The 27,864-nt window shown below is 42.9% G+C and overlaps 1 protein-coding gene across 2 annotated transcripts in view; it reads right to left on the bottom strand.

The window, feature by feature from the left end:
• Positions 1 to 1,382: 1,382 nt before the first annotated feature.
• The window catches only part of LOC121549722 (voltage-dependent calcium channel subunit alpha-2/delta-1), a 208,016-nt gene continuing 181,534 nt past the window's right edge, over positions 1,383 to 27,864 (bottom strand). The window contains exons 24-40 of one of the 2 annotated variants that reach the window (XM_041861571.2): positions 23,708 to 23,716; positions 22,831 to 22,891; positions 22,130 to 22,227; positions 19,014 to 19,095; positions 18,504 to 18,566; positions 18,105 to 18,220; positions 17,958 to 18,029; positions 17,594 to 17,661; positions 17,473 to 17,511; positions 17,212 to 17,283; positions 14,939 to 15,094; positions 13,214 to 13,266; positions 12,767 to 12,822; positions 12,225 to 12,348; positions 7,985 to 8,097; positions 6,134 to 6,216; positions 1,383 to 4,723 (exon numbers count right to left, since the gene is read on the bottom strand). In XM_041861571.2, the coding sequence (XP_041717505.1) occupies positions 4,601 to 4,723; positions 6,134 to 6,216; positions 7,985 to 8,097; positions 12,225 to 12,348; positions 12,767 to 12,822; positions 13,214 to 13,266; positions 14,939 to 15,094; positions 17,212 to 17,283; positions 17,473 to 17,511; positions 17,594 to 17,661; positions 17,958 to 18,029; positions 18,105 to 18,220; positions 18,504 to 18,566; positions 19,014 to 19,095; positions 22,130 to 22,227; positions 22,831 to 22,891; positions 23,708 to 23,716 (1,388 nt within the window). In that variant the 3' untranslated portion in view covers positions 1,383 to 4,600. The remainder of the gene's footprint in view (positions 4,724 to 6,133; positions 6,217 to 7,984; positions 8,098 to 12,224; positions 12,349 to 12,766; positions 12,823 to 13,213; positions 13,267 to 14,938; positions 15,095 to 17,211; positions 17,284 to 17,472; positions 17,512 to 17,593; positions 17,662 to 17,957; positions 18,030 to 18,104; positions 18,221 to 18,503; positions 18,567 to 19,013; positions 19,096 to 22,129; positions 22,228 to 22,830; positions 22,892 to 23,707; positions 23,717 to 27,864) is intronic. The other variant, XM_041861577.2, reaches the window with a different exon arrangement.

Raw genomic sequence — 27,864 nt, 5'->3', positions numbered from 1 at the left:
GGGGTCTGTAAAATATGTAATTTCATATTATTGCTCTCCGCTTAGTCATTTCCACAGCTGTGCTACCAATAATAAAGACTGCTTTATTAATCATAAATACTAAAGGCATTGTAATTGGACTCATTAAAATGTCCCTTAGCACCAGAGAGACTTAAGTGTTCCTTCATGGGGCCTGCAGTATATCATACAGCATAAGGGACAATTTTAACGTCGATCATAAAGAGTAAAAAGAGCATGTAGTCCGTCTTTGGGGAGCTGTGAGGGAGTATGTGGCAAAGGATGTGGACTTGACAGCAGCTGGTTTCAGGTTCAAGTCCAAGAAGGACCTCTGCTACCGACTAAGTCAATTTACATTCGATAAACATACTGTCGGAGAAGGGGGGATGAAACTGTACCTGAAAAAGCTGGAGCTCTCCATTCTTCCTAAATGTGTCTGCTAAACAAATTCAATGTCATAACCTCAGAGATATATAGATACTCTTCACTTTCACTTCCTGGATGTTGTTGTTGGCCCGGCTTCAATTCTCATAGCTGATTGGCCGGTGGGAGTCACTGGGGGACACTGGGATAGCAGACTGCAGCTTCTTTCAGTTTCTCACACACACTTCGTGGGGAAAAGTTGGAAATGTGTTTTGGCAACATGACAATAACAGTAATTCAATCTGGATTGGGGAGGAAAGGGCCCAGAACTGCAAGAGGACACCATGCAACAGATAATAATTAGAAAGTTTTATTCTGAATATACTGTATTTGCACATGAATAAACATTTTCCAGGATTATAAACATTATTATTTTCTTTCTTTCGGCCGAGAATAATAACAGTATTGTACAAATGTATACATGACTGATTCGGGTGAATCAAGTTCCACAAAAGTGTAACATCTTAGAAGCACAATCAAGGGAGATTGACGGGGAGGCCCACCAATAGCCTGCCAAAAGGGCGGCTGGCAAGGGGAGATTGGTCGACAGGTCCACCAATGGTCTGCCATGAAAACGCTGGCAGAGAAAGATTGAGGGGCAGTCCCACCAATAGTCTGACATAGTGCGGCAGGCATGGGACACTCCCCTTAAAACACACACTGAGCGTTCTTGAGAAAAGAGTCCAGAAAAAGCATAACCCACACAATCCACACAGAGAGCACCACAGCACCGAAAAACACTTCCAATCACTTTGCTAATATGTTATTCCTGAGGTGACAGCATCTGATTTTAGCACTTCGAGTGGCATGGAATAACCCAACACCATTTCCCAAAAGTCTGGTATTAAATGTGACAACCTGTGATGAGAGGAAAAAAATATGCATTGTCACATACACCAGATAGGTGCAGTGAAATTAGTTGTTTTACAGGGTCAGCCATAGTAGTATGGCCCCCCTGGAGCAAATTGGGTTAGGTGCCTTGCTCAAGGGCAAATTGACAGATTTTTCACCCTGTCGGCTCGGGTATTCGAACCAGTGACAACACGATGCCCAGCTAGTGTAACATCCAATTGGCTCAAAGAAGATGACCGATTGACACATGGCTTTAACCAATCAAACGAGTGTGCACTGCATATTAAACACCACACCAGCCAACAGGGGTTCCTCTACTGAGCTCACTCAGACCAGGGTGGTACCAAATGCTGTCTCCTCAAGAAAAAGGCAGTAGAAGCTGTATCGTTATCATATCATGAACAAACACCCGACAAGTATAATGCTTCCCATCCCAACGTTACACAATAAAGCAGGAACACACAGAGGATAATTTATCTCATTGCCTACCACTGATATCATGGCATTATCATGCAGCACAGGGAAAATAGATAGGAGATTTGCATTTATTCAATCTTAAACATTGCATAAACGTTAGTAATAGGTTTCCCTGTAAACAGAGAAAGACAGTCCTATGGCACTTGATATTCTTGAGTGTTCGTTGATATTGAGGATCTTAAATACCAGTATGTTAAGTTAGTTTCACCACAGAACATTGAAACAACCAATACGGGACCCTAAACGGCACCTCAGACCACTCGTATAGTTTCGGACATGACAGAAGTCTGCCGTTGGTGATGGTGCTCTAGTTTCACCTCATAACATATGGGCAAATAATCCTAGCTTAAGACTGGGATCATAACACAAGTCCCCTTCCCCTTCTGTGTTTCAGAGAAATGGAAAAAGCCCAGATGGATTTTATTCTGGGTGACGTAAGAACGCTTTTGTAATGATAACTTACGCAATGATAATGAGGGGGGAGGGAGGGAGAGAAGTATTACAATGGCACTAGAGACCACACAGCGTAATCATGTGGTTTCCTAATTCTACATTGAATTAACTGTGTGATTTCCTGAGTCCATATGCCTCTGTTTTCAATGGAAACGATGCGTGAATGTTTCTGACATTACCCCAGGGCTCCTTTAAAGTCACTGTTTTGGTGGCAGTTTGCATCTTCCTTTACAGCAATTCATTCAATTACGTATTACTAGTATTAGTCTTAAGTGAGTTTTCGGAAACTATGATTGTCGATTGTTATCTGAATCATTGTCTGAAATGATCTTTGTTAGCTTTTAAGAGGTAAATTCAGTGCCAGGAACTCCCCCATATTTGCTCTATAACAGATCAGTAACATTAAACGACTATATCTGATCACACCCCAGTCGAACTAGCTGAATTTCATCTCCCCCCAAAAAACGTATTTATTTTTTAAAGCACAGCATATCTACCATGTCCCTCTTTTGAACCATGTTCATAAATACGACAAATACAATCAATTTAGAGAGGAATTGTTGATATTCTGACATGATAATAAAACCTGTTTTCTAAAATGTTGAATAAAAAAACGTAACCTTACGTTCCTTTCACTCAAAGTTATTCCACAGCATAATAATTTGGCGAGGATGATTGATGGGTCCAGATTTGGTCCTGAATAAAATGAGGCACATTTCTGTTATTTCTTAAGTATTTTGGCAGCTGTTCTTGTGGAGGAATGAGTTAGCAGGTGTATAACATAGTATAGTACACTCAGAAAGACAGTATGTCAATCTGTCTTGATGATGAGACACAACAGATCTTAACTACGTGTCAAAATCTCTAATTCGTAAAGTTATTAAAGTACTAGAACCACAATGCACACAAAAACTAAGAAAAAACAACAGGACTGATATCCCCACTGATATGAATGAATTTAGATTGGATTGTATTGATACAAATTCTCACTAGGTCTTGAAGCGATTTCCATTTTAAGGGGGAAATTCACTTTGCAACAAGGTGCAATTGTTTTTGATTTGGGGAATAGTTATCTTCAATAGCGGGCAAAACATTGTGAAAGACAGATTCTAGTTGCAAGTCACGTATTCAACGATACTGAAATCAAGAAGTGACACATTGGCAAGCACAAGTATACTGTCATGTACCAAAGTCTACATTTCCTACATCCCTCCGATTGTTTCTCTTAATTTTATATCCATTGCATTGAAATCAATCAAAAAATAATGGCAATAAAGCCAACATAACACAGTAGCATGCAGCTATACTCTTCATCCTAACAAAAAACTAAAACAAACTTAAATATTCAAATAAATACCAAACACATCAAGTTTTCTTCAGGTCAGTAGCCACACAGTCAAATAAATAGAGCTAAAGGGGTTGTCTGACTAAGAATCAACATGGCACTAGAGATTAGACCAATGAGCGCACTAGAGGGCACTTTGGCAATGATGGTTAGTTCAGAGGGACCAGATACTGACATTGACCATATGTGGTCAGGCTTGAGGGAGAAGTGGTTGACCGCAAACAGATAGGGATCTATAATTTCAAACTGGGGTTAGTAAGTGGAGGTAAAAGTGGAGGTAAACATGTGACCACATGTCTGTGAATGAATATGATCGTCGTACACCACATCTATACAAGAGGACAGCAGTGTGAGTGTAAATGTGTTGCTACTTTTAAATGGGGGTTGAAACAAACAGAATAATGCCAACAGCACCCCAATGTAAAATAAAAAACGGTCTGATTTCTGACTTCCTATTGAACATTTGTGTGTCTCTTACTGCAACTTGAACAAAACAAACAAACATTTCAATACTGAGTAACAATCCACTGCAAAACGCGTTTAAATAAATAAATAATTGGGACGGTTGCGAAGGGCAGCACTGTTTCTGGCAGTGTTGAATATAAATCTATGGGGTTCTCTTTTAGAAGGGCACATCACAAAAAGCCAAACTGAACCTAAAAGGAACCCAAAAAGAAGAGGCAGTCCTTCCACTTTCCACCTGGCACTGTAAGGCAGTCCAACCTGTAGCATTCGCAGGGTTGTCATCGTCGAGCCAAACAAAGGTCAAAGTTCACCACTTAATCAACTCGATTCCCCTAAGCTCAGATGGCTGGAGGGGAAAAGTCAGGGGTCAGGGATGAAAGTTCTCGCTTAGAATCATTTTTTTAACGTCCCGCCGACGTTAGCTTTCCTCACTTTCTCCCACCCCCGGGTGAAGAAATGTAACGAAACCCTTGAAAAACGCAAATATCACAAAAGAAAATCTGTCAGGATGTGGTTTCGGATTCAGTTCAGCGTTTTGAGGCGGCGTTGCATGCTGGTTGCCAGGGGGGCAACCGGGGTCTTCAGAGGTCACGAGGGGACAGCGTGGTGCGTCGAGCTGGCCAGGAGCCAGAGCAGGGCCAGCTGCAGCGCCACCATGGCCAGCAGGGAAGGGCTCAGAGCGGACGCCCCACCACAGTCAAAGTCCTCCTCCTGTGACCACGGCAACAAGTGGGGAGGAGGAAGGTGGCAGGGGGACAAATTAGTGACAGACACAACCAAGTTGATGACCTTCTGACCCTGCTGACTAAAAGGTAATGGGTTGAATAGGGGTACAGCAGCCCAGTATGTCTTACATGTCTTACGTATTCATAAAGCTATGTGTGATGACTGAATATAGCAAGGTATAATGGTACTAGACTGCATATTCACACTGAATAGAGAATGGAGTATCTATGGAATAATTGTAATCTGAGTATGGAATAATCCATGTCTGATAATCTGATGTCTGATAATCTGTACAGCTCTATTGAGTGGAACGCATTAACAAATAATATTTTCAGGCATATATAATTTGCTACATCATAAAATAAATAATAATCTGTTACAGAGAAATTAGGAAACAAGGGGCTGCGTTAGCTAGCATCTAGATTAGTAAACACATGTCAGTAGACAAACACAAGAACCAGATAAAGAGAGATGGACAGAAATACAAAGTATGATACAGAGAGAAAGAGATAGGGAGAGAGATTTAAAGAGAGAGAGATAGATATAGAAAGAGAGTAAAAAAGAGACAGATTGAGAAAGAGATAAAAAGAGAGAAAGAGATAGAGAGAGAGAAAAAAAGAGAGAGAGCGTGCTTGATGGGACTGACCCGAGACAGCACATGAACAGTGGCAGCAGTAACATGAGCAGAGAGGAGGCCAATGGAGAGCCTGCGCTCGTCCGGCACATGTGCTCATCCTAACCATCAACAGCCAATCAAAGAGCAGGAAAGAAACAGAGAGAAAGAGAAAGTCATGCAGCAAACATTCCACAGTTAGCAGTTAGAAAGTCCATGTGCAAAGAACGGAGAAAACAGAACACTTTGTGGAAACGTGAAGAGATAGAAACAGAGAGAAGCATCTAAATAGGAGAAAGGTGTGTGTGAGTGTGTGTGTGTGTGTGTGTGTGTGTAGGAGAAAGAGAAAGCGTGCAAGCATAAGAAGTTAACACCATCATGAAAACTTTGAGAAACCAAAAGGTTTTGCCACTGGGATAAGACTAGTCCGAAAAAACAAATCAAAGCATTCAAGCGCAGAGATTTCACACACAAATAATTTGTCGTTAACACTACATATTTGCTTACTCTTGAACCATACAGTGCAATATGTCAATATCAGCCAATAGTTGTATTTGTGTGGGAAATCTCTGCACATATAGTAACCCAAAGACAGGAGTAGAGAAAGAGGCAGCCATTTTGAGTAAAAGATGAAACATTAACAAGAGAAAATTATGCACAAAGAGAAAAGCACATGCATTGTGAAAACATATTAGTGTATTGTTAGTTTGCGTTTGTGACGTTACATTTGACGTTTGCCATTTTTAAACACAGAGGATGACAAAATAATGACGGTGACTTACCCTCTCGTTGTTGTCGAAACAGGCATCTGGACCTTTCCGGAACCTGGGTTTCTCAGCCATTTCACATGGGTCTGGTCCCTCAGCTACATCAACCCGTTCAGGAAATAAACCATTGGTTCTGGTAGCTCAGTTGGTTAGAATAAATACTGAACAAAAATCGAAACGCAACATGTAAAGTGTTGGTCCCATGTTTCATGAGCTGAAATAAAAGATCCCAGAAATTCTCTGTTCACACAAAAAGCTTATTTCTCTCAACTGTTGTGCACAAATTCATTTACATTCCTGTAAGTAAGCATTTCCCTTCTGCCAAGATAATCTCTCCACCTGACAGGTGTGGCATATCAAGAAGCTGATTAAACAGCATGATCATTATACAGGTGCACCTTGTGCTGGGGACAATAAAAGGCCACAGATTGCCCCAATGGTGGGGTTATGGTATGGGCAGGCATAAGCTTCAGACAACGAGCACAACTGCATTTTATCGATGGCCATTTGAATGCAGACAGATACCGTGACAATATCCTGAGGCCCATTGTCGTGCCGTTCATCCTCCACCATCACCTCATGTTTCAGCATGATAATGCACGGCCCCATGTCACAAGGATCTGTAAACAATTCCTGGAAGCTGAAAATGTCCCAGTTCTTCCATGGCCTGCATACTCACCAGACATGTCACCCATTGAGCATGTTTGGGATGCTCTGGATCGACGTGTACGACAGTGTGTTCCAGTTCCCGCCAATATCCAGCAACTTCACACAGCCATTGAAGAGGAGTGGGACAACATTCCACAAGCCACAATCAACAGACTGATCAACTCTATGCGAAGGAAATGTGTCGCGCTGCATGAGGCAAATGGTGGTCACACCAGATACTGACTGGTTTTCTGATACTTAAAAAAAAAAAAGGTATCTGTGACCAAGAGATGCATATCTGTATTCCCAGTCATGTAAAATCCATAGATTAGGGTCTAATGAATTAAATTCAATTGACTGATTTCCTTATATGAACTGTAACTCAGTAAAATCTTTTAAATTGTTGCATGTTGCGTTTATATTTTTGTTCAGTGTAGTTCTTGCATCACCAGATATTGTGGGCACAGAATTAAACAGAACACTATTAGATTGTATCTCTATGGCTGTAGGTTTCCCACATGGTGGCCACACATACCAAATCAATATCAATAAGAGCCACTTTGGATAGAAGTGGATGAAAGCAACTAGTAAATTACCATATCAAATTAAATATCAAGCCATAACATTCATCTAAATGTGAATGAACAATCGGAACAGATGCTTTCAGAAAGAAAAAACACGTTATTTTGGAAGCAAATCAAAAAGCCTCTTCTGAAACCCTTTTGGCTGCCATTTTTAATTGATGTGAATTTTCATTAGGCTCCTTCCATAATTGGCCACTGCCCTGGTGTTTTGGATGGGATATGATGGATTTGTTCGTAAGCCTTTCAGAGTGGATTAGCCTTCGCTATCATCTGCCACAGAGAGAGAGAAGAGACATTCAATACAGGTCTGAGTTTGGTTCATCTGCCACAGAGAGAGGGAGAGAGAGAAAGAGAGAGAGAGAGAGAGAGAGAGAGAGAGAGAGAGAGAGAGAGAGAGAGAGAGAGAGAGAGAGAGAGAGAGAGAGAGAGAGAGAGAGAGAGAGAGAGAGAGAGACGGAGACGGAGACGGAGACGGAGACGGAGACGGAGACGGAGACGGAGAGAGAGAGAGAGAGAGAGAGAGAGAGAGGAGACAGTCAGTACAGGTCTATTGCGTCCAAATGCCCAAATCTTCACTTAGCCACAGAGGAATACTAAACTTTAGTGCTCTATTGACCATATGTTTAAAGGATACAAGGCTGCTCGGCCTGTATTAAGGGCTTGGGGTCACATGACATGCAGGTGAGCTTGGCGTCGGCGATGACGAACACCAGGTTGGTCTTCCACAGCTTCTCAGCATGGAACATCCTGGATCGAGACAGAGATGAGACACAGAGGAGACGCTGTGAGACAGTCTGGGATTGGGAAAGACTGGGAACTACAATACTAGGGTTGCAAAATTCCTGAAACTTTCCCTAATGTTTACATGTTTTCCAGAAATCCCGGTTGGAAGATTCCCGGAATCTAATTATATTTCATATTTCAAGTGAAATACCCTTATGCTCCAAGGAAAACATAAGTGTCTGAATGAGTTGAGTCTACCTACCAAACATGAGCTACATCCAACCTTGAAGGGTCGGTGTGCAGGCAACACTGTCTGCTTATAATAATAATAATAATATGCCATTTAGCAGACGCTTTTATCCAAAGCGACTTACAGTCATGTGCGCATACATTTTTACGTATATGGGTGGTCCCAGGGATCGAACCCACTACCCAGGCGTTACAAGCGCCATGCTCTACCAATTGAGCTACAGAGGACCATGCATATACAGTGGGGAGAACAAGTATTTGATTTTGCAGGTTTTCCTACTTACAAAGCATGTAGAGGTCTGTAATTTCTATCATAAGTACAGTTCAGCTGTGAGAGACGGAATCTAAAACAAAAATCACATTGTATGATTTTTAAGTAATTAATTTGCATTTTATTGCACGACATAAGTATTTGATCACCTACCAACCAGTAAGAATTCTGTCTCTCACAGACCTGTTAGTTTTTCTTTAAGAAGCCCTCCTGTTCTCCACTCATTACCTGTATTAACTGCACCTGTTTAAACTCGTTACCTGTATAAAAGACACCTGTCCACACACACAATCAAACAGACTCCAACCTCTCCACAATGGCCAAGACCAGAGAGCTGTGTAAGGACATCAGGGATAACATTGTAGACCTGCACAAGGCTAGGATGGGCTACAGGACAATAGGCAAGCAGCTTGGTGAGAAGGCAACAACTGTTGGCGCAATTATTAGAAAATGGAAGAAGTTCAAGATGACGGTCAATCACCCTCGGTCTGGGGCTCCATACAAGATCTCACCTCATGGGGCATCAATGATCATGAGGAAGGTGAGGGATCAGCCCAGAACTACACGGCAGGACCTGGTCAATGACCTGAAGAGAGCTGGGATCACAGTCTCAAAGAAAACCATTGGTAACACACTACGCCGTCATGGATTAAAATCCTGCAGCGCACGCAAGGTCCCCCTGCTCATGCCAGTGCATGTCCAGGCCCGTCTGAAGTTTGCCAATGACCATCTGGATGATCCAGAGGAGGAATGGGAGAAGGTCATGCGGTCTGATGAGACAAAAATAGAGCTTTTTGGTCTAAACTCCACTCGCCGTGTTTGGAGGAAGAAGAAGGATGAGTACAACCCCAACAACACCATCCCAACCGTGAAGCATGGAGGTGGAAACATCATTCTTTGGGGATGCTTTTCTGCAAAGGGGACAGGACGACTGCACCGTATTCAGGGGAGGAAGGATGGGGCCATGTATCGCGAGATCTTGGCCAACAACCTCCTTCCCTCAGTAAGAGCATTTAAGATGGGTCGTGGCTGGGTCTTCCAGCATGACAACGACCCAAAACACACAGCCAGGGCAACTAAGGAGTGGCTCCGTAAGAAGCATCTCAAGGTCCTGGAGTGGCCTAGCCAGTCTCCAGACCTGAACCCAATGGAACATCTTTGGAGGGAGCTGAAAGTCTGTATTGCCCAGCGACAGCCCCGAAACCTGAAGGATCTGGAGAAGGTCTGCATGGAGGAGTGGGCCAAAATCCCTGCTGAAGTGTGTGCAAACCTGGTCAAGACCTACAGGAAACGTATGATCTCTGTAATTGCAAACAAAGGTTTCTGTACCAAATATTAAGTTATGCTTTTCTGATGTATCAAATACTTATGTCATGCAATAAAATGCAAATTAATTACTTAAAAATCATACAATGTGATTTTCAGGATTTTTGTTTTAGAGTCCGTCTCTCACAGTTGAGGTGTACCTATGATAAAAATTACAGACCTCTACATGCTTTGTAAGTAGGAAAACCTGCAAAATCGGCAGTGTATCAAATACTTGTTCTCCCCACTGTATGGTCCAAGCTCTAGTCCTAAATTACACCGGCCTCAGACCATAGCAGACCATAGCGGAAACACGCGCCGGCAGTTTTGAATTTAGAAAAAAATTGACCTTCTTTATGGTGGTCGTTAAATGGCGACGTGTGCAAAGCTAATGCACAGCAACACAGTGCGGCAGGCACCCCATTAGACAGCACGAGGGGGCCTTAAAACAGCAAACGCACCGCCAAGATGGTGGTCTGCCTTGCAGCATGGTGACTCTACCTCACCTTTAAGGCATATGGAGTTTACTACCTCCTCGGCCCAGGGGACTCCATTTTGTCATTTGAGTTGCCGGTTTTATTTGGTTGAGTGCAATGCACTAGCAGCACTAGCAGCACTAGCAGAGCACACCAAGACTATATAACAAGAGCACTTTTTAATGAAATCGCACACAACCTGTGTGAAGAGGTTGTTTGTAGTCTCAGTGACTTAGTTATATGGTGGGGAGGAGGGAATGAAGGTGCTTGTTTTCAATTGAGGGACTCCGATTCCCAATATTCTTTGCATCCAACATTCAACCCATTGTGCCTTCCAGCCTGGCCAAAAGTAGTGCACTACCACATTGCCATTTCAGATGTATCCACAGTCATTAAAACCAATTGTATGGCAGCAACATCTTTAGATAGGATCCTATGCCCTGTTATTGGAACTGAACTGTCAGAGGTAATGTGGGTCAAGCACATTCCACTGTCTTGAATCTGCACAGCTGGTTTAGAGCAGGTCTGATAGCAATAAGCCAGTGCCTCAGCCTTTCCCCTCTGAGCCACATATAATAATTCCTTCTATTGAGGTAGAGTTGTACTTGGCTCTTGGTGGGTTCATATATAATAAGTGTGATGAGCAATGATCCCTCAAATTTATTTCGGCACTGAGCAAATTTCAGGTCTGCTCAGCGCAAACTTTCTGTGCAACTTCTGGTGCGTGTTTACTGTGAACACTGAGGCTGTACCCGCTTTAAGTTACAGTTATAACAGTGGCCAAGTAGGCTCCTGTGGCTATTTGATAATAATGTAGGCCTATCAGAGTGGCCTACCATCAAAAACAATGGAGAAAATGCATCCCATAACATTTTAACATTGAAATAGCTGTTCTATGATTCAGCCTACAGTAGCAGCCAATGTGTGGTGTTCAATGTAGGCCTACATTCCATGAGACCTTTGGAAAAAAACATGCAGGACTTGACATTAACCTGTTTATCCACTTGTCCTTCAAACAAGGAGGTGACTGAAAATGTGTTGTTTGATTCCCATACCATTATTACAGAGAATCAGACAAATTATGCTACCCTCTGCCTATTGGCTTCTTAGCTTATTCAAGACCTTCTCAAAATACAACACTGCCCCTTTAAGAAAATAAAAAGCTCTTTACCTGACTTGCTTTTCAAAAATGGCTAGAAATGCAAACGTTTTGTGCTCTTGTAGGAATATGAACAACTGTGCAAACGTGGCTACATGCAGCTCTCGCTTTGTTCTCAAAACAAGCGCATCTATTCGCGACCACTCATGCTGTAAATACAGTCCAGTTGAAAGTGAATGGCACAGATCCATATATGGCAATGGTCTATTTGCACATAGGCCTACTGCAGCTCTGATTAGTTATGCCGCACCATAGAATAGAGTGTGGAGTATGGGCCTGAGTCGTGCCTGTCAATGCAATAGAATCCTACTCCAATGCGCACTTCCTACAAGAAAATCTCTTGCATAGTTAGTTTTGTTTCAGTATGTTACATTGAAAGTGGCTAATATTGCGTTGATTTGATCACAATTCTCACAGAGGGAAACATTGATAGTGTTAACTAAAAGGGAAAACTAGAATGTTGAGTGAAGTTCAATCTCGTGCGCAGCCTAGAGGGAACATTGTTGATGAGATTTTACCAAGGTTATGTTCAGCTGGGTACGCCATATCAAAACATTTTGCAATGGAAAATGGAATTCTATGTTGTTATTGGACAAGTTTAGGTAGTGCCTACAAATTTCAAAATATTTTCTCCCTACTACAAATGACCCTGGAATGTGTAAAGTAGGTTGCAGTGACTGACAGCTCTCACCTGGAGCAGTTTTCACAGTCTAGCGTTCCTCTGAAGGACTTTTCGTCGTTGTCATAGAAGTATTGAGTCTGCTCCGTGATACAGCTCTCCTTGGACATGTCAGGTATATCGTCATCGGTGTCCGCTGTGGAACACACAGCACACACACACAAATAGAACACATGCACACACCACACATGCAAACACACAAACACACATTGTCATGGGTTATGTCCATAGAACACACTCTGTACATTCTCAAGGTCTGAGAAGACAAATTACTGTTCAGTTGCCCTGGTAGCCAAAACATACATAAATCCATCTACATTTAAACATTATTATTTCTCAATTAATATTCCTGGCATAGCTCATCATTGCTTGATGAATAACTTGCCATGCTCTGAGAATACCATAATTACTTTCATAACAACAACGCCAATACTTTTTATTAAGGGCCCGTCATGCTAAATAGAAAAGGGCATTTTATTACAACGTAATTTTTAATCAGATCATACTTAAAAACCTAATTTTAAAAAATGTCTCAGAAGAGTTGGGAATCTTACCTGCGTGCAGGAAACTAGGGAACGTTATGCTAACCAACAACTGTTGTAGTATCGACCTAGGGAATCAAAGTACACAAATGATTAATGGGTACCTCTTGACAGAACATTCAACAAATCTTCTGTCCGTGACAGAATAAATACTCACATACCATCACAACCCACATTTCTTACAGATTTTAATTCAGATGGTGAGTTTATTGGCTTAAATTTCATAATCAAAAAGCCTTCATGTGGAAAAATATGACAATGCATTAGCCTCCCTGTAAACAAAGTTAATCCTGAATAATTTTATTGGACATAACGTAAGACACACAGCTAATGAAATCAGGACAGAAGGCGAGCTAGTGTAAACAAAGTGTGATTACAACTGCTCTGGGACCTGTAGAATCTGTGTATCTTTACATCTGCACTGGGAACAGTGTTAAAGAACCAAGAGTTGGGTCTCACCAGGCTGCTGCTGATGCTAACCATCCAACGTTCAAAATGTCTGCTATGGTGGGCTGCAAGGGACAAAAAGGTTGGGTATTACAAAACACATTAAAAAACATATTTTCACAAGGTGAAAGCCAAGCGTAACTTCAGGTAATCTAAACATCTCCCAATAACTAAACATTCCATTTAAAACCGCACATTTTGAACCTGGGCTTAAACCTTATCTAAACATCCTGATTGTGCTGGCAAAGCAAGACTCGAGCCGAGGCATTTGCCAAGCTCGCGGACACCGACTCCGACTCCAGACAAGATTTTGGGAGGGAATTAGCACAGAGCCCACCACAACAGATGCTAGTGTAAATCTACAAAGTGAAAAGGAACAACAAGCAGGTTGTGGTTTGAATGAAAGAACAGCCATGTTGTTTTGATTATGATTAGCATGCAATGCTCTGGTCTAGTGACTCAGGCCTGTGTCCATTCTTTCCATGTTGATAGAGTTTAGTCATCAAGGGGAGCTAACTAACCATGTTAAAAGTCATATCAAAGTCATATCAAAAGCTATTATCTACATTTGTCATCAACAGCTATATCTTTGATCTACATTTGTAGTCAAAATCTATTTGTGAGTAACGATGAAAATGTAGAATAAAGTCTACAAAGATTCTGTGTGTTAATTGATACAAATGTATGATAAAATCTACATTGACCTAAATCGTTCTGTAAATTACTTTAAATTAAAGTGATAGTTCACTCCAAAATTGATGTTTGTCAGAAGTTTACAGACCACAAAAGTGGTGTAATGTTGGTTGGGTAGATCCAGCTATAGATGTGGTCCTCTGTAGCTCAGCTGTGTGTAAAGTAGTGGGTTCGTCCCGCCCATACACAAAGTATGCAGTTAGTCGCTTTGAATATTGCTACCTTAATTTGATCAATATTTTGTTGCAGAGAATTTTCCAGTGCAGTAGGAAATGAAAACTTGTAGTGTATTCAAGGTTTATAAAGGCTTCTAAAGTTAGTAATTTCTACTTTAAAATTTCAGACTTGATTTGCCCTAATGAAAAAAGTATCAACCACTACAAAAATGACCATTCATTATAATCCACATAAAAATGCACATTTCCTGTTGATGCAGAATTATTTTCCTGCTGCAAGAAACTGGTCAAATTAAGATAGTACATCTGTATATACCTTAAATTAGATTGTGCACATCTTTCCCATTAGTTTGAGGCAAATAGCCAGATCTACACAACAAATGGCTTTAGACATGGACTTATCACCTTATCAAATAGCCCGATCTACACAACAAATGGCTTTAGACATGGATTTATCACCTTATCAAATAGCCCGATCTACACAACAAATGGCTTGAGACATATCACCTTGATCTTAGACTACGTTTGACGTCTAAAAACATCTGACAAGTTTTGATTTTAGAGTGAACCATCCCTTTAAAATACAATTCTATCGCTTGTTATTCACAAAGTGAACTACCCCTTTAAGATCCCATATACAACAGCTTCAAAATAGTCTTAGAGCTCCCAAACGCTTATTGCACTCCAAGTGTTACCCAAAGACATTACTCTGTCTTTAACTGTTCAAACTGCTCTTACTTGTTACCCCGCATTTCCCCTGGTGTCCGTCTAATCTGTATTTATGGTTATTTATGGTCCTCTGGTGACGGTGTGTGTGTGTGTGTGTGTGTGTGTGTGTGTGTGTGTGTCTCTGGCTTATGTAACTCACCACGTAGACTGAGCGCAGGCCCGCCGCGGACCCCTTGCTCTCCCTCTTGGGGTCGCAGACCGACTGGTAGTCGTACGTCTTGTTGAGCGTGAACAGAGACATGTTGACCAGGTTGACCATGAGGATAGGGTCGATCATCCCGAAGAACTGGCCGATCTGGGGGAGGGGGGGGGGAGTTGTGCAAGCACAATGCACATGTAAGTGCACATGGACGCAGAACAGACATATGCACATGAACACACAGACAAACACAGATTTACGCAGATACATTGGACGCACACACACACAACACACACACACATCTGTGAGTTCCCAGTGCCATATAAAAATTTATAGACAGTATAAAAATAAATAAAAATAAACCGGATAGGTGCAGTGAAATGTGTTGTTCTACAGGGTCAGCCACAGTGGTACGTTGCCCCGGGGGCAAATTAAGGTTACGTGCCTTGCACATCGACAGGTTTTTCACCGTGTTGGTTCGGGTATTTGAACCAGCCACCTTTCGGTTACTGTCCCAAAGCTCTAACCACTAGAATACCTGCCAGTCTTTATAATTGACAGATATACACTGAGTGTACAAAACATTAAGAACAACTTCCTAATTTTGATTTGCACCCCCTTTTGCCCTCAGAACAGCCTCAATTCGTCGTGCACACTATAAGGTGTCGAAAGCATTCCACAGGGATGCTGGCCCATGTTGACTCCAATGCTTCCCACAGTTGTGTCAAGTTAGCTGGATGTCCTTTGGGTGTTGGACCATCATTCTTGATACACACGGGAAACTGTTGAGCGTGAAAAACTCAGTAGCGTTGCAGTTCTTGACACACTCAAATCGGTGCGCATGGCACCTACTACCATACCCCATTCAAAGGCACTTAAATATTTTGTCTTGCACATTCACCCTCTGAATGGTACACATTTAACCTGTCTCCTCCCCTTCATCTACACTGATTGAAGTGGATTTAACAAGTGACATCAATAAGGGACCATAGCTTTCACCTGGATTCACCTGGTCAGTCTATGTCATGGAAAGAGCAGGTGTTCCTAATGTTTTGTACACTCAGTGTATAACCCAGGTGATTTGAGTAAAAATCCTGTCCAGGACTGACCAGTCCAGAAATGCTCCCCTCTGATAGGCTAGTGTGGCTCAGCATTTCAAAAAATCACGTTGTAATATTTTAAGGATTTCCTTAGCATTTTCCTTTTTTTTTAGGAGATAAAAACCCAAACGTTTTAATCTTGGTGAAGTCATCTCAGCTCTCATGAGTGCTCGGACACACACACACATTTTTAAAACACACGCACACATGAACACACGCAATCCCGCGCACGCACACAATCCCACACAGTCAGTAAATCACTCCTGGCTCACCCAGCTGATATGTAGCAGTGGGATTCAGTTTAATCAAATTAACACAGTCTACCAGGCATCCTAAATTAATATGAAGGAAGTGGTCACGGCACGTCTAGACATCCCTTCGGTGTGATAGCATTGTATGTGTGTGTGCGTGTGCGTGTGTGTGTGCATGTGTATGTGCGTACGTCAGAGTGAGTGTGTGTGATAGTGTGAGTTTGTGTGTGTGTGTGTGTATGCGAGAACCAAAAAAATGCTTTCCTCTTCCGCTATGCAGGGTCGCGGTGAACGACCCCAAAATCACACCGCTCCCCTAATTTTGGACCCTGAAACCCCAAGATTCGGAGAAAGAGTCGGTTATGGCTCACCACGTCTGTCCAAAGGAAATATAAATCAATGCTTCTATAAAAACCTGTCTCTCCTTTCCCTGTGGAATAACACAAATAATGAATTAACAGTCACAGATCTGTCGGCTGGGACCCGCCAGGACCCCCTGGAGAGGGAGAGCCTTACCTCCTGTAGGAAACATGATTTAAGGTTGAGCGGCCTTCTCCAAACAAGGGAACCCTCGTTTTTTAGTGCTCCTGCCAAACATCTAAAGGGGACTGATTTATCAAGCACACACTCTGATTGGGGCCTGCAGCCTGGTCTGCATGAAAAACATTTATTCAAGTGGTAGAGTGAGGGGCCCACACTGGGTGTAGTATGTGTGTGTGTGTGTGGGGGGGGCAGGATTAGGTGAAGTTAGGTTCAGATATGGTTTGAGTGGGTTGAAGTGCACATGGGGTTAGGTTGTATAAGGTTGGGACATGTTGGGTAAACTTAGTCAGGGTCAGGTTGATTTGAGTGTTGACTATGGGTTGGGTAGGGCTGAACAAGGTCATATCAATGGAATAAGAGTTGGATGAGAGCGACTCACCTGACTGATGTATTCATCCCGATTGGCCATGACCAGGAATCCCCCATCATCCAGGATGACACAGTCCACATGCTGGAATCATACAGAGATAACGGGATAAACCATCATCATGTAGGGGGAGGTAGAATTTGATAATTCTCAATAATTATTTGCATGCTCAATTAAGTCATCTTAATTTAATAGTTGTATTTGTCTTAAAATTCTATCGCCAATCAAATAATAATATTTAACATAGTTGTATAATCAATCAAATGATCTTACCTCATCATTCCTCTGACAACCACAGATCTCGTCCTTACACTGTAGGAGACAGGAAACAGTTTTAATTTCAGACACAAAGAGTTATTAAAGAGTCATTATGAAATAATGTAAATCTACTTACGTTCATCTTCAGAGTAGCATTGATGAAGTTGGTCATCCAGGTATTGATGTCCAGTTTCACTCCCACAACTGCAATCAACCACAGAACCACCACGACATTACAGTTCTGAACTAAACACCCACCACAACTTTTCTGTTCAATTATGCACTGGACAGAAACAAGTCAATGCCAGTCTGACTAGAAGTCAAAGAAGACCTCCTGACATTGTCTGGGTTCTGTTCATTAGGCACCAACCAGTAGAAAACTGACTGAAACAGTAAGGGACTACGTGGACATTATTTTTATGGTTTCTGTTGCAAATGTTTAAAATAAATGTATGGTTGTGTGCCTAATTGAACACAAACCTGGTGTGTTGAGTCCTTACCTGCTGGTTTGAGTCTGACTCCATCAATGTCCAGATTCACTGCTCTGCTCACCAGGACTGAGTCCTCAGTCACTGAGACAAGAGAGGGAACAGAAGGGGTCAGTTAGGACAGACAGACACACACACACACACACTCCATTGACTTACTGTTGGTGTCCTCCTGGTAGGGTGTGGGTGTGAAGATGTAGATGTCATTGTCCAGACTCCTCTTATAGAAGCTTGACTCGTACGTCTCTGGGTCCTCTGTCCAGTCTAGTCCAGCACTGAAAAACACACCCATACTCAGCTGCATCAACATTAATACTACATATTTATCAAGTGAGCAAACATTCCTATGGAACAGAATATACTGAATGTAAATTACTGATCAAGTTTAACTGCTCTACAATAAGCTTTATAGGTAGTTATCGTCATTAGAGCAATGGATAGAGAGAGAGAGAGCTGAGAGAGAGGGAGAGAGCTGAGAGCAAGGGAGAGACCTGAGAGAGCTGAGAGAGTGAGAGTGAGAAAGAGAGCTGAGAGAGAGAAAAGGAGAGATAGGCATACCTTTTGGGATAAATGCGAGTGATTCCTCCATCAGTGGCCACAAATCTGGCCAGGACTCCATTTCTGAAAGGAATAGGAAAAAATAACAACAACAAATCAATGTGTGTACAAAACACAAGAAGTTGGTGGCACCTTAATTGGGGAGGACGGGCTCGTGGCAATGGCTGGAGCGGAATCAGTGGGATGGTATCAAATACATCAAACACATGGTTTCTATGTGTTTGATGCCATTCCATTTACTCCGTTCCAGCCATTATTATGAGCCGTCCTCCCCTCCACTGGCACAAAAGTATCCAGTCCTGCAGTGCATCTTGTTACGACACTAAAATGTATGTTTAAATCATGCAAGCTGACAATGTGTATCTGTTTTTCCTTGTTTATGTGTTCATAGCTAGTCGAAATAAACTTTCACAAACCACAACCTTTTAGATTCATCAAATTTATTAAAACAAGAATGGTGCTTTTGTGTGTGGATTGTGTGCTTTCATGTGCATAGTTTGGTTGACTCACGGCATATGATCTCTCCACTGCTTGACGAGGTCTGACGTGATCCCAGCGTCCAGCAACAATCTGTTCACCAGATCCACATTGCCTGAAAGACAAGGAACCAATGTCACTTGGGCTTGATTCAATAATAACAGAAGGTTGAACCCCATTGACCTGTCTGCTGAGTGATCAGTATCTGATCTTTGTCAGTATAGAGGATCTTCATTATTTTTCAATTCAATTTAGCTTTATTGATCCCTCAGGGGCAATTCTTTGGCCTTCAGACAGTGGCCACGAAAGTGAGTCATCTTAATAAGAGCAGTGTCTTTGGACTGCAGGTTGGAATTTATTGTCATGAATCTTGCCCTGGGGGCATCTCTGCAGGGTGGTCACTAGCTGGCACAGCCATAAAGTCATAAAATTAGATTTGAAACCTAACCCTAACCACACTGCTAACCCTAATGCCTACCTTTAAATTAAGACCAAAAAGCAAAGATTTTGACTTTGCAGCTGGCCCAGCTAGAGGATATTGCTCAGTTCTGCCTCCAGGGCAAGACTCATGACAATAAACATGAACCTGACTTTGATTTTTGAGATGGTGACCAAGAGATGAGGCCTACTGTGAGTCAGAAAGCTGTGACTTAATCTCTATAATAGTAGGATCGATGAGAGAGGGGGATGGAGGGAAGGAATAGGAAGGTAGATAGAGCGTGAGTGAGGGAGGTAGAGATGAGAAAGGTAGAGAGAGATGGTGACAGAGAGAGTAATGGGAGAAAGAGCGAGGGAGGTAGAGATGAGAGAGGTAGAGAGAGATGGCGACAGAGAGAGTAATGGGAGAAAGAGAGCGAGAGAGAGAGGGAGGTAGAGATGAGAGAGGTAGCGAGAGATGGCGACAGAGAGAGTAATGGGAGAAAGAGAGCGAGAGAGAGAGGGAGGTAGAGATGAGAGAGGTAGCGAGAGATGGCGACAGAGAGAGTAATGGGAGAAAGAGAGCGAGAGAGAGAGGGAGGTAGAGAGAGGGATAAAATAAAGACAGAGATGCGGAGATGATGGATCAGATGATGGATCAGATGATGGATCAGATGATGGGGAGATGATTGATCAGATGATCGATAGAAGGAGTATAGTGGGAAAACACATTCCCAAGTTGTTTTCCAAGTAGTGTGTAAGGTCACGCACTCCAATGCTGTCATCAAAAGCTTGGTAGAGTCATGATAGCAGAACAAGCACAGTCTCTGAATCTCCACCATATTATTATGAGGTAAAGTCATTAACTAGTACTTAATAAAGAAGTGCACTTGGAGTGTGCAGAGTGTGTTTGGGGGAATGTACCAAGTAATTTCCGAGACGTCCGACCTGACCAATACAACGCAAACGCACCCAACTGAACACAGACTACTACCCGATCAAAGGGGGACCCTTTTTTCTGTTGCGCGCCGCACTTTGAACCTGTTGCCGTGGCCGCTCCAGTCCATTAACGTTGAGACGCGGTAACCTTCCATTTACGACACACCACACACACATCAGAGAAAACAGCTGGTGTAACACTTTATTCCATCCCCCCTCCGTTCCCTCCACCTGCCCCAGTGGTTTTCATTAGGGTCTTCTGATTGAAGGCAGGCCAGGAATTCTAATGTACTTCACCGCCACTGCAGTGGCTTAAACAAGTAAAGCATGTAATGTCCGACTCCTCACCCATGCCAATCATCCCACAAGGCCTGTATACACAGCGTTCCATAGTCCTGCAGAGAACACCCACCAATCTCCCAAGCAGAAATAGAGAATTAAGGGAACTAATACCCCAATTGGGGGCTTTGTTTTATTTATTACAGGGGTATTTCCAATTGAGTGTTTAAAGTGTTTGAAGTGACTTTTTCAAACCTAATAATCAGACTAGCCTACACATCAGGCCTATAAACGTTACTTTTGAGAGACATCGCTACATTTCTAAGACAAACTTGAAAGAGAAAAAGAAAGGACTGAGTATCTTTCCAATTGAGATGGTGGAGTATCACTTTTCAAACCAACACATCAGACCAATAAACATGACTTTTGAGCGACATCGCTACATTTCCAGGAAACACTTGAGAGGGAAAAGAAAGGACTGGGGCGAGTAATTAACGTCTACTAGTATATCAGAGAGTGATGTGTTGCTAATGCATTGGTCAGATGTCGGAGACAGAGTCTCCATCAGTCTGAAAGCTCCGGCGTGCAGGCCTGATTTGGCCCTTTTTATTGCTCCGCTCGCGCTCTCACCTTGACGGGTTCTGGTCTTTCTCACAAACACACAGTAATTGGACCAGTAGGTGGGGTGTGTGGGGGTATATTACTTGGCGAAGTGTGTGTGTGTGTGTCGCGGCAAAGCCGAGGCATCTAACACGTGCCCTGAGGCTTGTGATGGTCAGACTTTTAGAGTTAGGCTCAAACAGGCTAACACGAGGAGGGAGGGGTTATTCAGACGGAGAGACCTGACTGTCTTTCTTCTGTATACAGTGCACTGCATAGCACCTAGCAGTCACTCCAGACATCCCGACCTATGGTTGACTATAGACACCCCAGGGAACAGGTTCAGTTGGCTCTCCTATGAAGACATCAATACTGTCCAAGACCCATGTTATTCTAGTGCCCACTGAACAATGGTCTAACCACCGAAATGTTTGCGTAACTTTCTGAGCCTAATTTATGATTATTAAAGGATCATCAGAAAACATATTTCAGAGTGCTTCATTAAGGGTAATGTGTATGTTAAAAAATAATAATGTAAAATGTAACTGATGTCTCAATCTATTCACCACCAGTTCTGAGTAGTGAGTGTTGTAAGAGGTTAACCCAGGGATGGTGGTTGGTTAGTGGTTGGAAGAGGGAACACAGGAAAGGTGTTTAGTTGTCCCTGGTGTTAGCTACTCTTTTCTGGAAAGGAGAAACCCAGGGAAGGTGTCTGGTTGTCCCTGGTCTTAGCTAGTCTTTGCTGGAAAGGAGAAACCCAGGGAAGGCGTTTGGTTGTCCCTGGTCTTAGCTACTCTTTGCTGGAAAGGAGAAACCCAGGGAAGGTGTTTGGTTGTCCCTGGTCTTAGCTACTCTTTGTTAGAAGGGAGAAACCCTGGGAAGGTGTTTGGTTGTCCCTGGTCTTAGCTACTCACACAGTGGATTGTTGGGAGTCTTCCTGTCGATGTACTCGTTGAAGTCCATCAGGAACTCTGTGTTGTTTTTAGACGGCTTCAGATCCTTACAGTACTCCCTATGGGATAAAATAATGGAAACACCAATTTATATGTACAGGTAACTGCCCAAATAATGGAAACACCAACATAAATTGTCTTAATAGGGCGTTGAGCCACCACGAGCCAGAACAGCTTCAATGCACCTTGGCATAGATTCTACAAGTGTCTGGAACTCTATTTGAGGATGCGACACCATTCTTCCATGAGAAATTCCATAATTTGGTGTTTTGTTGATGGTGGAAAAATCTGTCTCAGGCGCCCCTCCAGAATCTCAGATAAGTGTTCAATTGGGTTGAGATCTGATGACTGAGACGACCATGGCATATGGTTTACATCGTTTTCATGCTCATTAAACCATTCAGTGACCACTCGTGCCCTGTAGATGGGGGCATTGTCATCCTATGGGGGCATAGCCATGGTAGCCAAAATAATGGCCTGCCCAGTATTTTTTATACATGATCCTAAGCATGATGGGATGTTAATTAACTCAGGAACCACACCTGTGTGGAAGAACCTGCTTTCAATATACTTTGTTATCCCTCATTTATTCAAGTGTTTCCTTTATTCTGGCAGTTACATGTATATAAACCTTTCAAAAAAATAACGGTCAATCTTCTTACCTTGGTGCAATGAGAGTGTATCCATACTCCTCAAACTTGTCTTCCTGCAGGCTTTCAGAGACTGTTGAAGAGAAGAAAGCTGTGAGTTCAACAAACATCTCTCTGTGCCATTCATATGCACAGACCTTGGAACCGGAAGAAGAGTATCACACATAATTAATGTCAAATTAACATGATGACCATTGATTGATACAGATGCTGATGAGATTTCTGGCTGATGGATCAAATTACTTCTGTTGACTGTAATAGTAGACTGTCAACTGATGGGCCATGATGATTCAGACATCATAAAGACAATCCCCAGTCCTAGACGGTCCACAGTTTGTATAGACACATGACTCCATGTCTGATAGAGAGATACAGCTTTGATGAATGTAAGTTAAGTGTTGTCTGTCAACTCCTCATTTTAAAGCATTTTAAAGGGGTGGTGGTGGTGGGGGTAAACATTCCTCTGTCCATCGTCACAGGGTGACCATATCACCCCCTCCACTCAAGGAGCTTGGTTCTTATAAGTTTGTATCTTAAAGGTGGTAAATATTATGGTAAAGACTAGGTTTGGTATCATAGAAGACAATACAGGAAATATACTGTATGTAAAGGGGGTATACTTAGTTGACTGTGACTAGAACTTGGCCTAGAAAATCTACAGATAGCATAGCAGTGTACAGAAGAGAAAAATAAAGAATGAGACAATCTCTAATGAACAGATGCAAATCAGGTCGTGTGGGCAACATTTTTTTTCCATTACATGGGTTATCCCGGCCACAACAGGAACCTTGGCGTGGGAATGACTTTCCTATGAATGCTGGGAAAAATGGCAGACAGACACGACTCTTAGAACAGGAGGAGAGAGACAAGAGGAGAAGAAAATACTTGCCCTCATCCCCTGGAGTGGACAAAATCCCGGCAGAGAGAGTATGTGAAAGAGAGATGCGTCCCCATGGGTGAAGGAGGGAAGGAAGGAGGGAAGGAAAACAGAAAAAAACTGGGTAAAACCACAAGGGTCAAAGGTCAACAATATATTTTATTCACAGAGCGAGGCCTTGAATAAAAATATTGCACTCCCATCAAAAGGTTTATTCTCAAAATGTAAATGTTGGCAGATCAAGCTACAAGAGGCACGCAACGAGAGGCCTTAAATGCGGTTTAAAATGAGCATTTTAGCGATAACATTGCATTGCTTTCAATGCATTGATTTCAAATACCATTAGCATCGTATTTTCTGTACTGTAATACAGTGGTATTGATGAATCCATGGGGTTATTAGTTTTGAGTAATGTTTTCATATGACAATGCCATGGAAAGAAATAGAGGATACATTCGTCATGGTAACATGGAACATAATCCTATTGTATTGCTTGGATATTACTTTGATATTCTTTAAAATATGGGCTCTTATTATTATATTGTGGTGCGGTATCTCATGGGTTAGACTTCAGACTAGTACGTGAGGTCTTTGGTAGAAGCACAAGCATTTCGCTACATCTGCAATAACATCTGCTAAACACGTGTATGTGACAAATAACATTTGATTTGATTTGAAATCAGGAAGTGAATTGAAATCACAAATCGAATCATTATCATTATTGTCAATAACGATTTTTCTATTCTTGAATTGGAATTTCAAATCACTTCTGGTTTTGGCTGAATTTAAACGGAGCCTACCCCAACCAAATGTGTTTTGGCTGAATTTAAACGGAGCCTACCACAACAAAATGTGTTTTAGATAAAACAACAAATGGCCACTCTCTCAATAAAAGTAGACTATTAGTGTGCTATGTGACTCAGCGACCACATGAGACACACAACCACACACAGGGGAGACAATAGCAAACGATTCTGGTGCACACAAAAGGAGAGAGACACAGAGAGAGAGAGTGACACAGACAGACAGACACAGAGAGAGACACAGATAGACAGAAACAGAGAGCAAGAGAGAGAATGATAGAGAGAGAGAAAGAGCGAGAGAGAGAGAGAGAGAGAGAGAGAGGCAGACAGACAGAGACAGAGACAGAGACAGAGAAAGAGAGACAGAGAGAGACAGAGAGACAGAGACAGAGAGGGGTGATGCTCTGTGGGGACGAGGTGGTTTCTGTCTTTCATTAAGACTATTTTACGAGGCTGTAAACCTCAGAATGATTAAATAAGAGAAACTAAAAAAGGGAGAAACCATCCAGTCATGTGTTGTGCAAACACTCATCGCTTTCTCTTTTATGGGTTCACCTTAAAATAATTCAAACATCCTCCCCTCTGTCCTCCCTGCTAGCTAGACTCTAGAGGGTTAGTGCCAAAGCCACATCTGAGTGCCATTGGGGCAGGTGGGATAAACAACATGCATACAGAGGCTTGTGAAAACACACACTCATACACACACTCCCTATGGGGCAGCAGCATCGCATGCAAGGCTCTCCTTGTGTGTGGGCAGACTAGGGACTGAATCAGTGTGATCAAACATTATCTAAATCAGTTATCAGACCCCTATCTACATGACTCAGATTCTTGTATATCACATCATTCCATGGGCCTCTTTACACTACACTACTTTGACGACATAATCTAGGTCCAGGAGAGATACTTGTGTAGTGTAAAGAGACAGATCCAGAGACAGATCTAGAGACAGATCTAGACTTTCTCTCTGGAGGAAGTGAGGGAGACATCTACACCACAAACCCCCCTCTGAGTGGTACAGTGTTCCTGCAAGAATTATCTTCATTATCTTAATACCAGTAGACAGCATGTTGTTTGCCTACAGTGGGGGAAAAAAGTATTTAGTCAGCCACCAATTGTGCAAGTTCTCCCACTTAAAAAGATGAGAGGCCTGTAATTTTCATCATAGGTACACGTCAACTATGACAGACAAATAGAGAATTTTTTTTCCAGAAAATCACATTGTAGGATTTTTTATGAATTTATTTGCAAATTATGGTGGAAAATAAGTATTTGGTCACCTACAAACAATCAAGATTTCTGGCTCTCACAGACCTGTAACTTGTTCTTTAAGAGGCTCCTCTGTCCTCCACTCGTTACCTGTATTAATGGCACCTGTTTGAACTTGTTATCAGTATAAAAGACACCTGTCCACAACCTCAAACAGTCACACTCCAAACTCCACTATGGCCAAGACCAAAGAGCTGTCAAAGGACACCAGAAACAAAATTGTAGACCTGCACCAGGCTGGGAAGACTTAATATGCAATAGGTAAGCAGCTTGGTTTGAAGAAATCAACTGTGGGAGCAATTATTAGGAAATGGAAGACATACAAGACCACTGATAATCTCCCTCGATCTGGGGCTCCACGCAAAATCTCACCCCGTGGGGTCAAAATGATCACAATAACGGTGAGCAAAAAAATCCCAGAACCACACGGGGGACCTAGTGAATGACCTGCAGAGAGCTGGGACCAAAGTAACAAAGCCTACCATCAGTAACACACTACGCCGCCAGGGACTCAAATCCTGCAGTGCCAGACGTGTCCCCCTGCTTAAGCCAGTACATGTCCAGGCCCGTCTGAAGTTTGCTAGAGTGCATTTGGATGATCCAGAAGAGGATTGGGAGAATGTCATATGGTCAGATGAAACCAAAATAGAACTTTTTGGTAAAAACTCAACTCGTCGTGTTTGTAGGACAAAGAATGCTGAGTTGCATCCAAAGAACACCATACCTACTGTGAAGCATGGGGGTGGAAACATCATGCTTTGGGGCTGTTTTTCTGCAAAGGGACCAGGACGACTGATCCGTGTAAAGGAAAGAATGAATGGGGCCATGTATCGTGAGATTTTGAGTGAAAACCTCCTTCCATCAGCAAGGGCATTGAAGATGAAGCGTGGCTGGGTCTTTCAGCATGACAATGATCCCAAACACACCGCCCGGGCAACGAAGTGATTTCAAGGTCCTGGAGTGGCCTAGCCAGTCTCCAGATCTCAACCCCATAGAAAATCTTTGGAGGGAGTTGAAAGTCTGTGTTGCCCAGCGACAGCCCCAAAACATCACTGCTCTAGAGGAGATCTGCATGGAGGAATGGGCCAAAATACCAGCAACAGTGTGTGAAAACCTTGTGAAGACTTACAGAAAACGTTTGACCTGTGTCATTGCCAACAAAGGGTATATAACAAAGTATTGAGAAACTTTTGTTTTTGACCAAATACTTATTTTCCACCATAATTTGCAAATAAATGTCACGATCGTCATACACAACGGACCAAGGCGCAGCGTGATATGAGTACATACTTTAATAGTACTTAGCAACACGACACAATACAACAACAAAATAACAAAACGATACGTGAAGTCCTCGGTCAATAACACAAACCTACACGGAACAAGATCCCACCAAACACAAGTGCACAACAGGCTGCCTAAGTATGGTTCCCAATCAGAGACAACAAGCAACAGCTGATTCTCGTTGCCTCTGATTGAGAACCACCCCGGCCAACCTAGAAAACACATGAACTAGAAACTGAACATATAACACAAAACATAGACCCTACACACCCTGGCTCAACATATAAGAGTCCCCAGAGCCAGGGCGTGACAGTACCCCCCCCCCCCCCAAAGGTGCGGACTGCGACCGCGCCAACATAAACCCAACAGGGGAGGGGCCGGGTGGGCATTCCGCCTTGGAGGCGGATACGGCTCCGGGCGTGACCACCACCCTCTAACAACCCCCCCGTAGCGCCCCTGGTCTGGTCTGGCCCCGCTGGCTGGAGCTGGACTGGACATCGGTGGAGGCGGATTGCTTAGGCTCCGGTGTGGAGCAGCTGACCGGTACCTGACCAGGCACCGGTGAAACAGGCACGGGCTGTGCCGGACTGACGACACGCGCACCACAGGCTTGGTGCGGGAGCAGGGACGGGCCGGACCGGGCTGGCGACGCGCACCACAGGCTTGGTGCGGGGAGCAGGAATGGGCCGGACCGGGCTGACGTAAGCGCACCACTGGCTTGGTGCGGGGAGCAGGAACAGGCCGGGCCGGGCTGACGACGCGCACCATTGGCTTGGTGCGGGAGCAGGAATGGGCCGGACCGGGCTGGACGAA

This window comes from Coregonus clupeaformis, unplaced genomic scaffold (genome assembly GCF_020615455.1).
Source record: "Coregonus clupeaformis isolate EN_2021a unplaced genomic scaffold, ASM2061545v1 scaf0097, whole genome shotgun sequence".
NCBI lineage: Eukaryota > Metazoa > Chordata > Actinopteri > Salmoniformes > Salmonidae > Coregonus > Coregonus clupeaformis.
This window is presented reverse-complemented; position numbering and strand designations above follow the sequence as displayed.